This window comes from Eschscholzia californica, unplaced genomic scaffold (genome assembly GCF_041429995.1).
Source record: "Eschscholzia californica isolate CP2 unplaced genomic scaffold, dmEscCali1.0.p SCAF_4, whole genome shotgun sequence".
Taxonomy (NCBI): domain Eukaryota; kingdom Viridiplantae; phylum Streptophyta; class Magnoliopsida; order Ranunculales; family Papaveraceae; genus Eschscholzia; species Eschscholzia californica.
In genome coordinates, this window is record NW_028238461.1 from 1,738,674 (window position 1) to 1,752,487 (window position 13,814).

General features: G+C 35.1%; 2 protein-coding genes across 5 annotated transcripts; both read left to right on the plus strand.

Annotated features, from left to right (window-relative positions):
• Window positions 1-1,545: 1,545 nt before the first annotated feature.
• On the plus strand, window positions 1,546-6,908 carry LOC147541377 (anthranilate synthase beta subunit 2, chloroplastic-like). Of its 4 annotated transcripts, none has more exons than XM_086638299.1 (10): window positions 1,546-1,687; window positions 1,800-1,940; window positions 2,401-2,602; window positions 2,688-2,860; window positions 3,251-3,321; window positions 3,462-3,499; window positions 3,591-3,701; window positions 4,371-4,470; window positions 6,133-6,268; window positions 6,599-6,908. In XM_086638299.1, exons 3-10 carry the CDS (start codon window positions 2,476-2,478, stop codon window positions 6,701-6,703), a joined length of 861 nt encoding a protein of 286 aa, XP_086494425.1. In that variant the 5' UTR covers window positions 1,546-1,687; window positions 1,800-1,940; window positions 2,401-2,475; the 3' UTR covers window positions 6,704-6,908. The 4 variants fall into 4 exon arrangements, with proteins under 4 accessions (XP_086494425.1, XP_086494426.1, XP_086494428.1 ...); XM_086638302.1 differs by having other exon boundaries at window positions 1,563-1,687; window positions 1,800-1,973; window positions 2,401-2,599; XM_086638301.1 differs by having other exon boundaries at window positions 1,654-1,687; window positions 2,401-2,599.
• Window positions 6,909-9,071: 2,163 nt separating this feature from the next.
• On the plus strand, window positions 9,072-11,445 carry LOC147541378 (uncharacterized). The gene is made up of 4 exons (XM_086634434.1): window positions 9,072-9,706; window positions 10,354-10,464; window positions 10,899-10,979; window positions 11,090-11,445. Exons 1-4 carry the CDS (start codon window positions 9,239-9,241, stop codon window positions 11,171-11,173), a joined length of 744 nt encoding a protein of 247 aa, XP_086490560.1. The 5' UTR covers window positions 9,072-9,238; the 3' UTR covers window positions 11,174-11,445.
• Window positions 11,446-13,814: the final 2,369 nt, after the last annotated feature.

Genomic DNA, 13,814 nt, shown 5'->3' on the forward strand with positions numbered 1-13,814 from the left:
TTAAAAAAATGAATTTTTTTTTTAATAAAAAGTCAATTTATAAGAAAATAATGCGAAGCAAGGAAATAAAAGTGTGCAGTGCTCCAAGTATTTTTAGTGATTTGAAGGCGTCGACATTACCAGAAATTACCTTATGTTTACCACATTCTTCTTATCTACTGACTTTTGGAGAACTCTATCGGGTGGTTGATCAGATGAGAAGCATGAGTAAGCTTCCCCACTCTAGTTAGTGGTTATTTCCTCTGGGAGATCAACAGTTTAAAATTCAGTCCTTTTTTTTACATGTGTTGAGTTAGATTCTTTACTCATAATCAGAGTGAACCAGGTATAAGCGAATTTATTTTGAAGAGTATACCTGTGAAGTTGTGATGACGAAATGTACTAGGAAATGGATCAAAATTATATATCTTCATAACTAAGGCGATTCTCATTTGGGTTAGTCGTATGTTCTTTGAGGTTAGATTACTAGTGAAAGAATTTTTAGTATTTGTGTCGTGTCATTAAGGTCACGTTTGATTTAGCTTAAAATCAACATATGACCGACCTTTAGCTAATTCTAAAATGATTATTGATTTATTCTCGTTTGGTTAAAAAAACTACGACATTTCAAAAGTTGTTACTGGACTTTAGCAAATTTTTGCTTTTGCGGGAAGCCAATTCGTGTGAGACTTACAAACTCTTCTTGAAGAAAAATAAGATCTTTATTTATCTTTACACTTCAAAATCTGTATGACTTGTTGTTAATCATTTATTTGGCTAGATACTATGTACAGATATATGTAGTACTTTAAATATCTATTTTAGTACCGGACGTATAAAAAATTTATTCATTTACAACTTTTTGAAATTTTCACGCATATTTATTAAAGCAGAACAGACGTAAACTTATATCTTGAACTACATATTCACTATAAAATTCTCTCAATTTTTCGTTAAGCAATTTAAGAATGACATCCAAATTTAAACCTCCTAAATAAGTTACAAGTAAAACAAAATTTTCAATAATGGCTTACCAAAATTTTCACTATAAAATTCTCTCAAAATTTTTTTTCTTACACTTGCAACAAGAAAAAGATTTTCTCTTATATTTGCATGATTATTAAAGAATATATGATTCTTACTTAATTATCCACTTAATATTCTCATAGATACTTGTCATGCAATTATGAACTCCAAAATGTAAATCTTTTAAATAACTTTCAACAAGAAAAAGATTTTCTCTTATATTTGCATGATTATTAAAGAATATATGGTTCTTACTTAGTTATCCACTTAATATTCTCATAGATACTTGTCATGCAATTTTGAACTCCAAAATGTAAATCTTTTAGATAAATTCGTAACAAAAATGTAAATCTTTTAAATAAATTATAAGTAAATCTGATCTATCTGACCTCCTCGCTACAAAAAATATCTATAGACCCCATTTTCTTCTTTCCCATCTATAACCCGTTTACATTAATTAAGATTTCTAACCTCATGTTGCTCTTAGGTGTAGTCAAAAAAACTATCGGAATGTAGCATTAGCTAGTTTTTTTTTTTGTTGAACTTTTTTTTTTTTTTTGTTGAACTGCATTAGCTAGTTAGTAGACCTCAAGAAAAAAAGAAAAAAAAAGATGGGGCATATAGACATTTTCAGTAAACTATGAGGTCAGGCAGGATCCGGTCATAAATTAGGGACCGTCTGGTGAGAAATAACCCTTTTTTCCTGTTCTTCTTTCTTCTTCTTCCTTCTCTCTCTTTTCATCTCTATCTCCCTCTCTCTCCCTCTTTTTTTTTTCTCTCTCTCTCTCTCTCAGGTACACGAACCAAGCCCTAGAAATAATTGATCGAAAGAAGAAGAAGTCGTCTTCGAGATAGTGTTAGTGTCGTCTTCGAGATCGAGAGCCGACATATTCCCGTAACTTGCATTTCAACTAATAAAATTTCATTCTTCACCGGTAAGAACCTCCTATTTCCATTTCAATACTAAGGTAAAACTGATACTCCGTTCTACTTCCATTTCTACTTCTCTGATTCAGCGCTACCAACGAGTTCCATTTTCTAATTTAGTTGACTAATAAATGTTTATTTAATCCGCTAACTCTCTTAAAAATCATTACTTTTGATCTGGGTTGCTTTTGGAATCCCCAAAATCTCTATAATTCTTGAGTAACTTTTAGGGTTTTCAATTGAGCATAGCTTACCTAAATTCCTTTGAAATTGCAGATTATGATAATGTTTTTGTTACTAGTTGATTGAGTTCAAATTGTCTGAATTTTGTCGAACATGGTTTCTCGAATCAATTATTCAAGGGCAATATCTTTTTGCTCAGAGAACTTGGTTTTAATTGTACTCTCGGTTGAATTTCTTAGCACAGAATCGCATAACAGCAATATCTTTTTGCTCAATTTTTTCCAGTATTGACAAGAAGGAGTGATTAGAAGAAGTTTATTCATAAGGGAACATTCTAGCCGCGTACTCACAATATTCGTTATGGACTTGGCCGTTCATTCGCTCCCCCCGACCTTCCAATGCAAAAGGGAACCATTATTTTCTTCTGAAGCCCTAGCAAGTCCTCGAGTCGTCTCCCGAAAAATCTCCGTTGCTCTTCCTGCAAGTAGTAAGATCGAGATTTCTCTCTTTGTTAGTGTAATTTCCGATTACTAGAAATCAATGTGTACTAAAAGCCTTGCGTTTTGGTGCAGAAAATCGAAATGAATCTTTACTGGTAAGAAAGAGTTTTTCTTTTGTAACCAAGGCATCAGCAGCAATAACGGAGATCGGTAATAATGGTGTCAACTTTAGAGAGAAGAAGAAGGTTGGAAATCCCATTATTGTCATTGATAATTACGATAGCTTCACCTACAATCTTTGCCAGGTTTGTTTCTAAGCTTATATGTCACTCTGATTTGATATTTCGTCTCTCAATCTGTTTCATTTGTCACTTGAACTTAGTCATATAGAATTACAGTATGTTCTATATGACTGGAAGTCTGGGAGCTTAAAACTTGGACTACTAAAACCAAAGTTACACCTTATACTGCCTTTAGGCTATGCTTAAGTGCTAAGCATTGCCTCATCAAAGAGAACCCTCGAGGCGAAATAACGTTTTCAAATTGTTGTCTACTAACCTTGCTAAAGTTGATTAAATTTCAAAAACTAATGCTGCATGGCGATAGTTGAACTACTTCACTTGTAACAAAGTATTGCTTCACTTTCATTACTAATACTTAACTCGCTTTCACTGACCATATGCCTATGGTTTCAGTACATGGGCGAGATGGGTTGTACCTTTGAAGTCTATCGGAATGATGAGCTCACGGTTGATGAATTAAAAGGGTAAGTCTTTCTTGTGCATGATCTAGTGTCCAACTTAGTCATGCCACTTGGTGCTCTCTTCCATCCGTGAGGTTCAATTTCCATACCCGGTTATTTTTCTTCGAAATATTTAAGTAAAAACTTCTTCTTTTGTACTTTAGGAAAAATCCGAGAGGAATACTTATATCTCCTGGACCAGGTTGGATATGTTGAACTATGTCATTGTTATTGAATTAAGGGAGTACAAGTACATTAAAAGCCCAAGGTGTTCTAAATTTTTCTTGTTACAGGCACACCTCAAGACTCAGGGATATCATTACAAACTGTTCTTGAATTGGGCCCTTCTGTACCTTTATTTGGTGTTTGCATGGGGTTACAATGTATCGGAGAGGCTTATGGAGGTAAATCTTTGTGGTCATGTCTTTAGTTCCCGCTTTACACTTAATTTTTAGCTTACATATCAATCTTTTCCATGAGCCAATCGTAGGGGCAATGACAATCAAGACCTCAAGTTCAACCAAGTCTCCTATTGATAGATTATATTGTCAAAAGTAGCACTGAAAGTCTACTTTATATTTTGTCTCGCCTTTGTTATGTAGAGTAGCTCTATGGTATACTAATATATCATTTATCTAGTGTTTAATTGACTAGTTTATCATGTATTATGTAGATTAAATAGCCATTTGATACAACATGTGAAGGAATATACTTTTATGCTTCCACATAATGTGGACTCTAAAGTCTAACCCAACTGTCTTAGTTTTGGTCTTGTTGGTATACTGACTATCAAGCACTGACTGGGAGACCATTGAGCTGTGAATCCACCTACAACAAAAGATTCACAAGATCCCATCAAACTAGTGGTAGCTTATGGATTTGATGGCTTGAAGGTGGATTCGAGGTCTGAATGGTCTTTTAATCAAATGCACAAGTTGGTGGATCCACTTCGTGCTTCTTCCTGTCTTAACAAGGACATTTGAACTAATAATTTCTTATGAGTTATCCTATGATTAGAGTATTGAACTTTTCAATGGAGTGTGCTTAATTCAGTTCTTTTCTTCATTTTGCAGGAAAGATTATTCGTGCTCCCTCCGGCGTCATGCACGGTAAAAGTTCTCCTGTATTTTATGATGAGAAGGGGGACGAAGGCCTACTTGCGGGATTACCGAAGTAGGATTCTTTACCTTTAAACTGTTCATTTAACTTCTAATGCAAGACTCTGCACATTAGATATTATTAATTCAAGAAAATGGCATGCAAGATTGTTGTTAGAAATTATAAGATACCTATTTGTAGTTTGTATCTTTACATAATCCAATTCCAATCTACAGTAGTATCTCATGTTAAATAAGTATTCAAGATCTTTGTGAAATACTTCAAAATTCAAATCATCCTTCCTTGGGTTTTATAAAGATTATAGAGTCTCAGCATGAATATTTCCTCCTACAACGGTATGTGGCCTTTGTTGTACTTGAACAATCGATGTGCATCATTAACCTGTATTTGGGAACTTCTTGTCCTACTTCCACTGTCATGCAGTAAGGCCTGTTAGATGCTTTTGAAGTCCTAGGTGACTGGCCATATTAAGGGAAAGGCTTGTATGACAACAATAAGATAAGAAACCATATGGATTCTTGAACTAAAATCTAGTTTAGAAACAAATTCTAAATTTCGAAACAATTTTGGAAGTAATTCCGAGCAACAATGCCAAGAGCTTGATCTGAAGTTAACCGATTTAAATAATTAGCTAACTAAACTAGATTAAACTACTTGCATTTGCACAAATCATATGTTTATGCTTCTTATTACGAGAATCGTGTTTGTGCTTGGGATGAGGACTTCTTTGTCAACATTCTTCGTTTTTGTATGTCTATTTTCCTCGGTTGTCTGTCTACCAATCAAATTCTCGTTGGGTTTTCATTCTGCCTTCCTGTTAGAAGCCCCCACCCATGATTGCGAAGAGATGTCACAATTTTGTGGCATGGAGTGGAAGGCTAGTGTATTCATTAATGTTTCATGTATTTCATTACGGTAATTAGTTCAAAATCTAGCATTCTCATGTGGGTGTGTAGGGTGTCGGTACTCAATTATGGTCGGTGGGGGAATTGAGAATGTGTTTCCATTTTGTGTTCCAGAAAGGGTGTTTCGTTTCCAAAATATCCAACAGGTCGAGTCTGATAAGATGGAAGCGAGTCTAGGGTGGAAAGTAGATGTGGAGTGTATTGAGCCGATGGAATTGGGGCGCGGGAAATGTTCAGAAAAAAGATTGGTTAATTCAAAAGTAACCAATGTATGTAGGTGATTTGAAATACAAAAGGGAGGGTTTTGGCTGAGCTGAGCTCAATGAGGCTGGGTTGGGATGAGAGGTTGAAAGGGGTTTACCGAAGGGCTACTATGTGAGTGGTCGAAAAGGTTCGAGGGGTATTTGGGTTGCTATGTGGTGGTTGAGTGAATGAGTCGGTTGGAATGAGCCGAAGTGATGTTTGGCAGTGTATTCAACTAGTGAAGGATAATTGGATAAGGTGTTGGTGTTGCTAGCTGAGTGTGTCGAGGGTTGGGGTATTGCAGACATCACCTTGTTTGTATGTTGCAGCGAAGAGTGTGGGAGATTATGGAATTCAGTTAGAAGTTTGTAAGTTGGGGATTTTTTGGACACTAAAGATGGAATTCTTGTTGTCGTAGATTGAAGTTACGGATTAACCACCAATGCTTAAGGATTTGTGCATGCATTGTTTCTCTATGCTTGCTATCCTATCCAATTTGTTGAACATGGAGTAAACTAATACTATGAATATATGATTATGGTTGACTAATCATGTTATCATGTTCCAGCCCTTTTATTGCAGGTAGATATCACAGTCTTGTGATTGAAAATGATAGCTTTCCTAGCAATGAGCTTGAGATTACAGCTTGGACAGAGGATGGATTGATAATGGCTGCTCGCCACAAAAAATATAAGCATCTTCAGGTAAAGACAACAACTGCCGCCTTCATTGGTTTCCTTATCATGTCCTTCAATTTCTTACTTTTAATACTTGGAAAATATATATTAATGTGATTAGAAGACGAATCAAGTTACAAATGCCTCTATCAAATGATATTGCAAAATCATATGAGATCAAACCCTTCAGTTTTTCTTCTCCAGAAACATATTACGTAGACCGTCTTGGAGTAAAAATCAATTTCTTATTCTGTTTTTGCCATGAAGTAATAGCTTCTTTTTTGTATATTCTGTCGCAAAATTATATACACGCACCACCTTGCTGACTTATAAAAGCTTTTTTTTTTTTGTATTCAGGGGGTTCAATTCCATCCAGAGAGCATTATAACTACTGAAGGTAAGACCATAGTTCGCAACTTCATAAAACTTGTGGAAAGAATTGAGAATGATTCGAAGATATAAAACAACTTCCAGATTACGCTTTTTTTGATATTCCATATTCTAAAACTAGGAAAAAAAAATTTGTTTTCCCTGATTATTTTTCGGACAAGAGAACAGCTAGTCATGTGTAGCAGGATAGAACCTCTTCTGTTTCATGTATTTGATCAACAATCAGAGAGTATTTAAATGTATTCAGTTGGGAATAAATCCATCAGTTGAACTAGTACATATTTCTCAATTTTTTTTTATTCAGTATGATATCGACTTAAGTCGAGAAGTAGGAAGGGCCTTAGGACCATTGTGTTAGTTCAAATTGCTGTCTAATATGTATTACTCTATGCATATATATATATATATAGTGGAAGATGAAACCATGAATACAAATTAGACATAATAATGTTTGAAAGTTGAAGAAAACAAAAATCCCAAAGTCATTTACTTTTAAACTGGGCAAGTGGCAAAGTTAGCCAAAAGGGAGAAAACATAGAGTGATGAAGTTGGTAGGGTAGTGGGGTCAAGAAGTGTTCCTTTGCCTTCAATGTGGAGGGAGGGAGGGAGGGAGGAATCCGAGGGAAAAGTATGAAGATGACCATTTTCTCCCCCTACTGGCTAGTGGCTACTACTACCACCACCATATGTGCCACCCACTAAAATTTGAAAATTCATGATCATAAGATACAAATATAATTGACAACTTAAGGAATTATGGAGGAGAACCAACTTAAAAAAAAAAGAGAACCACACCACCACCACCACCACACTCGCGCCTCAACACCAGTATCATACATCCACCATTGCTACCGCCAACACCATACCTCCACCACCACCATTGTACGTCTATCATCGTACCTTCATATTTCCATAACCACCACCATCTTCCCTCCACCACCACAACGATACTTCTACTACCATAAGAAACAAATATACTTGACAACTTAATGAATTAAGATTTGAACCGCTTGTGTGTTTTGACTTGTAATGCATGGATGGTGTGGTAGACAATGAGATAAACGCCATCTTAGACTATATTTTCTTACGCAAGTTTCAAAAATTGGAAGCTCTGTTAATGGGGATAAATTGGAGCAGTTTTAAGTATGTGCAAGCAAGAAATGAATTCATCTGGTCCAAATTATTTAAGAACAAGTAAACATATACTACTAATTAATCTCTGCCTGCCAAGGAGAATATAAATATGATTATGTAGAATAATAACAGTTGCAATCACATGGATTTGATCCAGCAATCTTAAATTAGTTTTGCTCATACAGATATTTTGTTTGGTTAATAGTTGAGACGAAATTCTGTAATTTAGAGCAACTACTCAACTTTGGAGAAATTCTTAAATAATAGTAATATAATAGTAATAATATAATAACAATATAATGACAATAATAGAATTTGTTTTATCTATATAGCCGTATCTGTAACGGTCGATTAAAGATTATTCAAAATATTAACTTATTGAGTCTTCTCCCTTCATTTACAAAATTTTAAGAAATGATCTAATTGTGTGATTTTCCTCCCAGGAGAAATTTCAAATCAAAAGGGTGGACGGGTTTGCAATTCTATCTTTGGATTGTCAATCAAATATTCTTTAGATATTTAGTCATACTCCTGACCAAGGCAAATGAGAATATCCATTTCCCCTCATGCCGAAAATGATTTTGGTGTCTTTATGTTTATGCGGAAATATTTGCTTGTAAAATTATATTTTTCATGGAAAAAAATATTTTATTTTCATTAGGAATCAAAATGTCAATTTTAGTATGGTCGAAAGATTTAAGATTTTAATTTGAGAGTTATTTCTTTTTGCAAAATGTGGGAAATATATTCCCACTAGAACCAGTTAGAAGTTAAATATCTAAAAATTGGGGTTAAAGACTTTCAAAATTGTGAGTAACCTTTCACGTTGGAGTTAGAATTTTCAAAAATGGGAGTTAAGGCTTTCTAAATCGGGATTTATCTTCCAAAACAGGGAGGATTTTTAGTTTAGGCTAGAGTTTGTGAGAGTGAGGTAGATAGAGACGTTTACGTTTTCTTTTCTAAGTAGTTGAACCTACAGGTGGTTGGCTATGGCCTATAGATGCCACGAAAAGTAAATCTAAGATAGTTAATAATCTCGATTATTGTTTACTAAGATCATCTTCTTTATTTTACAATTGAACCCTCTTGACTTCGATTGTGAACAATTGACAGTAGCATATCATAAACACGAGCATCAACTTTAGAGAGGAAGCGTCAGAGACAATGAGTCAGAGGCGAGAAGAGAAATCGACCGACCACATTTTATCGAAAAGAGAACGAGAAAATGGTTTTCAATGTGGGGTAGGGAGGTGAAACTTTTTTCTCATATTAGTATAGATGAGAAAATGGTTTTCACCATGAGAAATAATACCAAACGAGTCATTAAGGGGGGGGATGATAATATGAACGTTGGAGGGTATAAAGGTAATTTGAGTAAGGCATGCTTTTTGTAATACTTGCCGGCCCATAGAGAGAGAGAGAGAAAGCTAACAACTCTCTCTCCCTAGTGATTTGAGAGCTTTAAAGCTAAGCATGTTCAGCTGCTGCAAGAAAAAAGAAAACCCCATCATTCCAAATCAAAACCCTAAAATCAACAAAATCAACCAAAACCAAAACAAGCTTGATCTTCTTCAAAATGATGAAATAGAAGATAAGGGTAAGGGTGGTTTTTCTTCTTTAGCAGATAAAATGATGCATACTAGTCTTAAACAAACATGGGAACAAGAGAAAGAACTAACTACTACTACTACTACTACTCACCAAATCCAGAACTTGGGTACTGCTATTAACTTTACTAGAAGTCATAAATCAGAACAAGAAGATGATGATGATGAAGAAAATAAAAGTGGAAGTGGAGAAGAAACTTCAAGAATGGCTTTAACTGTTTTTAAAGAAAGGGAAGAAGAGATCGAAAGGAAAAAGTTGGAGATGAAAGAAAAAGTTCATGCTCAGTTAGGTCGTGTTGAAGGTGAAATCAGACGTTTAGCAGCCATTAGACAAGTAAGTTTTAAGTTTTCTCTCTGAACAAATCTAGTTGTTTAGGGTTTAACTTTTTAGGGTTTCTTCAAACCTTTGTTTTGTTTCTGTAAATACCCATTTGTTGTGTTACCTTAACTAGTTGCTTGTCTTCTTCATTATAATCATCGTCACAGCAAGCTCCATTGGTTCTTCATCTAGATCTATAGGCCTCCATTAATGGAGATCCAATGTTACGGTTTAAAGAGAGAAGCAAGAAAGGAAACCCCATAATTTCCGTCGAAATTCCTGAATTCTGGCCGTAATTCTTCACAGATCTATACTTTTTAACTAGTGTTTGATTTTCTTTTTAGTCAGATCTGAAATCTGATTCAGAATCTGGATTAACTAGAGTTAGATGTCTAACTGTTTGTTTTTGTGTGACTTGTGGGATGAGACTGATTTGGGTTGATTTTGGATCCCATTTTAGTCAGATGATTCAGATCCAGTCGAGTCAGATGAGACAGATTCAGACCATGAAAAGGAAAAATAAACACCACATGTAGCTTGTGTATTGTAGTTTCCTCCAACCATAGTACTATATATAATTATGCAATTATCTCCAACTAATAACTCTATTTAGAATTACTAATTGATTCTAAATTTTGAATACGAAAAATGCAATCCCACAGGAACTTGAAGCACTGGCTGATCCGAGGAGGAAGGAAGTTACCAACATTCGTAAGAAGATTGATGCCATTAACCGCGATTTAAAGCCTCTCGAAAAGAACTGTCAAAAAAAGGTTAGAAGATATTCTAGTATATGTTTACAAACTTCATATAAACCTGATCACTTCTCGTGTTTACAACCGATGTGAGATTACCTCTCACGCGCCTGTCTTCTACAACCGATGTGGGATTTATCCTCAAAATTACCCACTTAATATGAATGAATTGACCATCGCCCTCTTCTTTCTACCATTGATGTGGGATTAGCCCAGTAATTCCCTCTCAAACATCGGTTTGATTTTGATAGTTTGTTGGGCTGAGACTTGTTATTTTCTGGATGACATTGTTGGGTGTGTGGTTTTGAACTTCTTTCTCCTCAAAATTGAGACGAACGAGTTGGGGCCTTCTGCTTACCCTATCCAACAGCAGTTGTAGAATTAGCTGAACGATTTCTATTACTGTTAGGTTTTCAATTAACAGCATGAAAATCAATGTGAAATTGCTACAGGAAAGGGAATACAAAGAAGCAGTTGAAGTTATCAATGCAAAGAACAAGGAAAAGACACAACTTCATGCCAAACTAATGGAGGTAAATATTCATGAAATTGTGATTATTCTGCTTTTAAAGTTTGAGTAGTAGTAGTAGTGTCTGATGATGAAACCAATTATTAATTGAATGGGGTTAATATAACTTTTCAGTTGGTAAGTGAAAGCGAAAAACTGAGGATGATGAAGCTGGAAGAACTTGGGAAGAACATTGAGGCATTCACTAAGATGGGCTAAATGTTAATATAGACCTAGAATTAGAATGTGTGATGATGATGATGATGATGATGTATCTAACTAAGATTTGTTTATGGGGTGTTTAGTGTAATATTTATTGAATTTCTTAGAACAGAAAGGGGAAAAAAAAAAGAGTGGTGGTAGAAGATGATCTACTAATGGTTTGAAGTTGTTTTGTTTGTGTCTCTAATTTCTTTCTTTCTCAAGTATGTAAACAAGAAAACACTGCTAAAATTAAATAGAATATTAGAATGCTGATCCTATTCATCTAATTTAGAGTGTCTTGTTTATAGTTTTGTTCATCCTGTAGTTTAATATGTTGTAAGAGCTTTGGAATCTCAAGATGAATTTACCGAGCGAAAATCATATACCATCATCCGACAGTTTTATTTCTTGATTAGTAAGACATGCCAGGAGGAGAACAAACAAATTGCAGCCCTCCCTCTTCTTGCCCTATCTTAAGCCAATGACATTCGATGATTTGCCTGCGCCCGTTATCCGCCGGCTGCTGAGAAACTGGCTGCCTTACGCGACGACGACAAGGAGATTTATTATCTAAGCTCGGGTCCTTTGTTTAAGAGATCGGACTTCAATTATTGTGTTTGCTTAGCGCTTGCAGGAAAACACGGCAAGAAACTCTCTCTGATAAGCCGGCTAGACTGGAGCTGGAACTGTACCTACAGGAGGGAGATAAGTATATTTATGTTCCAAGTCAAAAGAGATGTGAGTGTATATAACAAAATCGTGTGTTTATTTAACATTCCCTTCCAGTAATCCCTCCCCGCGCAATAGCTCCTATTTAATCAAATTTTATGGGCATTCCCATTGTATAATGCCAATGGAAATGTTAAATGCACTCACTATTTTTATTATATATATACTCACATCACAAGTCTTTTATGTTCAAATGAAAGGAAATGCGAGTACATATACGAAAAACTGTAGGAAATGCGAGTACATATACGAAAAAATGTAGGAAATGCGAGTACATATACGAAAAAATGTAAGTGCATTTAAATTTTCCCTCGTACCACCTCTTACATTTAGAGGAGGTGCGCAACTGTTGAACTAAGAGTCCACGAGTGTTACCCGTATAATACATTGATGGTAAAGGTGACTTTGGACAAAATGCTGTTATCATGGGTGATGTTCGAACATAAATACACTTTTATGCCTCGTTGTTGTTTCTCGTTGTTTAAACATCTCATTTTGACAAATGTAACCATAATTTTATGAGTTGTGGACGATTTACCTACTTCAAATATTCTACGTGTCATCAAAGTATGAACTAACATTTTGACATACACAAGATGTCATCGTCTTCCTAGACAACGGCGATATTTATTGGATAAAAAATGAATCTAATTGTTAAGGTGTCAACGAGGAAGCGGTGAAGTTAAATTATTAACATAAAGATAGTGACATGGTGTCATTGTATTAATTCTTGATCACAAAATTAAGAAAGAATCTTGGTACCCATAACCAAACCTAGCTTTTGCTACTATTGTTGTCGCTTGGAAGCATCCTATCTATCTATCCCTTTGGAAAGGAACAAAATTGAAGTCAATCCAATCAATATATATTCATTAAATTTCACAAGAGAAAACCTAGAGAGAGATATGGAAGAGGTAGGAGGGAAAGTAATGGGAGATTAGGTGTTATGTCTTTTGTGGGGGTGAATTGATTTTGATCTTTTGAGTTTGTTAGTGGGACATACATAATTGTTTTTGGGGAAAGAATTGTTAAGATTCCTTAATTATGTGGTGAAATTTAGGTGGATAATGTCTCTCTCTATCAAGGGAGTAGGGCTATCTTTAAATTGAATTTTGCCTATCTAAATTGAAACATGTAGATAACAAATTTGATTCTAAAGTAATTGATAATCATTGAGGAAAGCATAAGTTATTATCTAGAATATCAAAGTAGACTTCATTTGCTATGGAGTGTCATGGCTGTTAAAAGAACTATTGCTCTCTTACATTTTCTTTCTTCATTCTTAGATAGCATTCTGTCCCTTCGAAAATGAACAAAGTTAGAAGTCAATCTAATCAACTTTTTTACATTAAATTTGAGAAGAGAAAACCTAGAGAGAAAGATATGGAAGAGGGGATCGCGGGATACAACATAATACTAACACAGATAGGTGACTCTAAAAATGTCAGGTCATTTTACTCTTCGGATTCATCTCTCTTGGCACTCTCTGTGGGTCTCGAATTGAACAGTCTCGGGACATAAAGACTGGTCTGAAACCGTGTTGTTCAACCCAACATAGATTAGGGCCAGTCTTAGTGACCTCGGACTACCCCGTCTTTGCGGGAGCTAAGAGTAGAGGAAGCTTAAGATTAAAATGGAGTACTGAGTAATTAATTAGATCATAGGGCGTCGGGCAATAAGGATCTTCTTGGGGTTGTAGTTGTTAATAATAGTGAGTCAAGTCATTTAGGAATGTGTAGAGGTGTACACCATTTCTCTCTCTCTCTCTCTACAGTATCTAGACTCTCTTAGTTGTTTGATGTTTTTTCATTTCTTTAATATTCCCAATCAAGAATCCAATGTTAGATTTGTTTGATATTTGTTTCAACAAAAAAAAAAAAAGATTTGTTTGATATTATTATTATTTAGGGTTTGATATTAGGGTTCC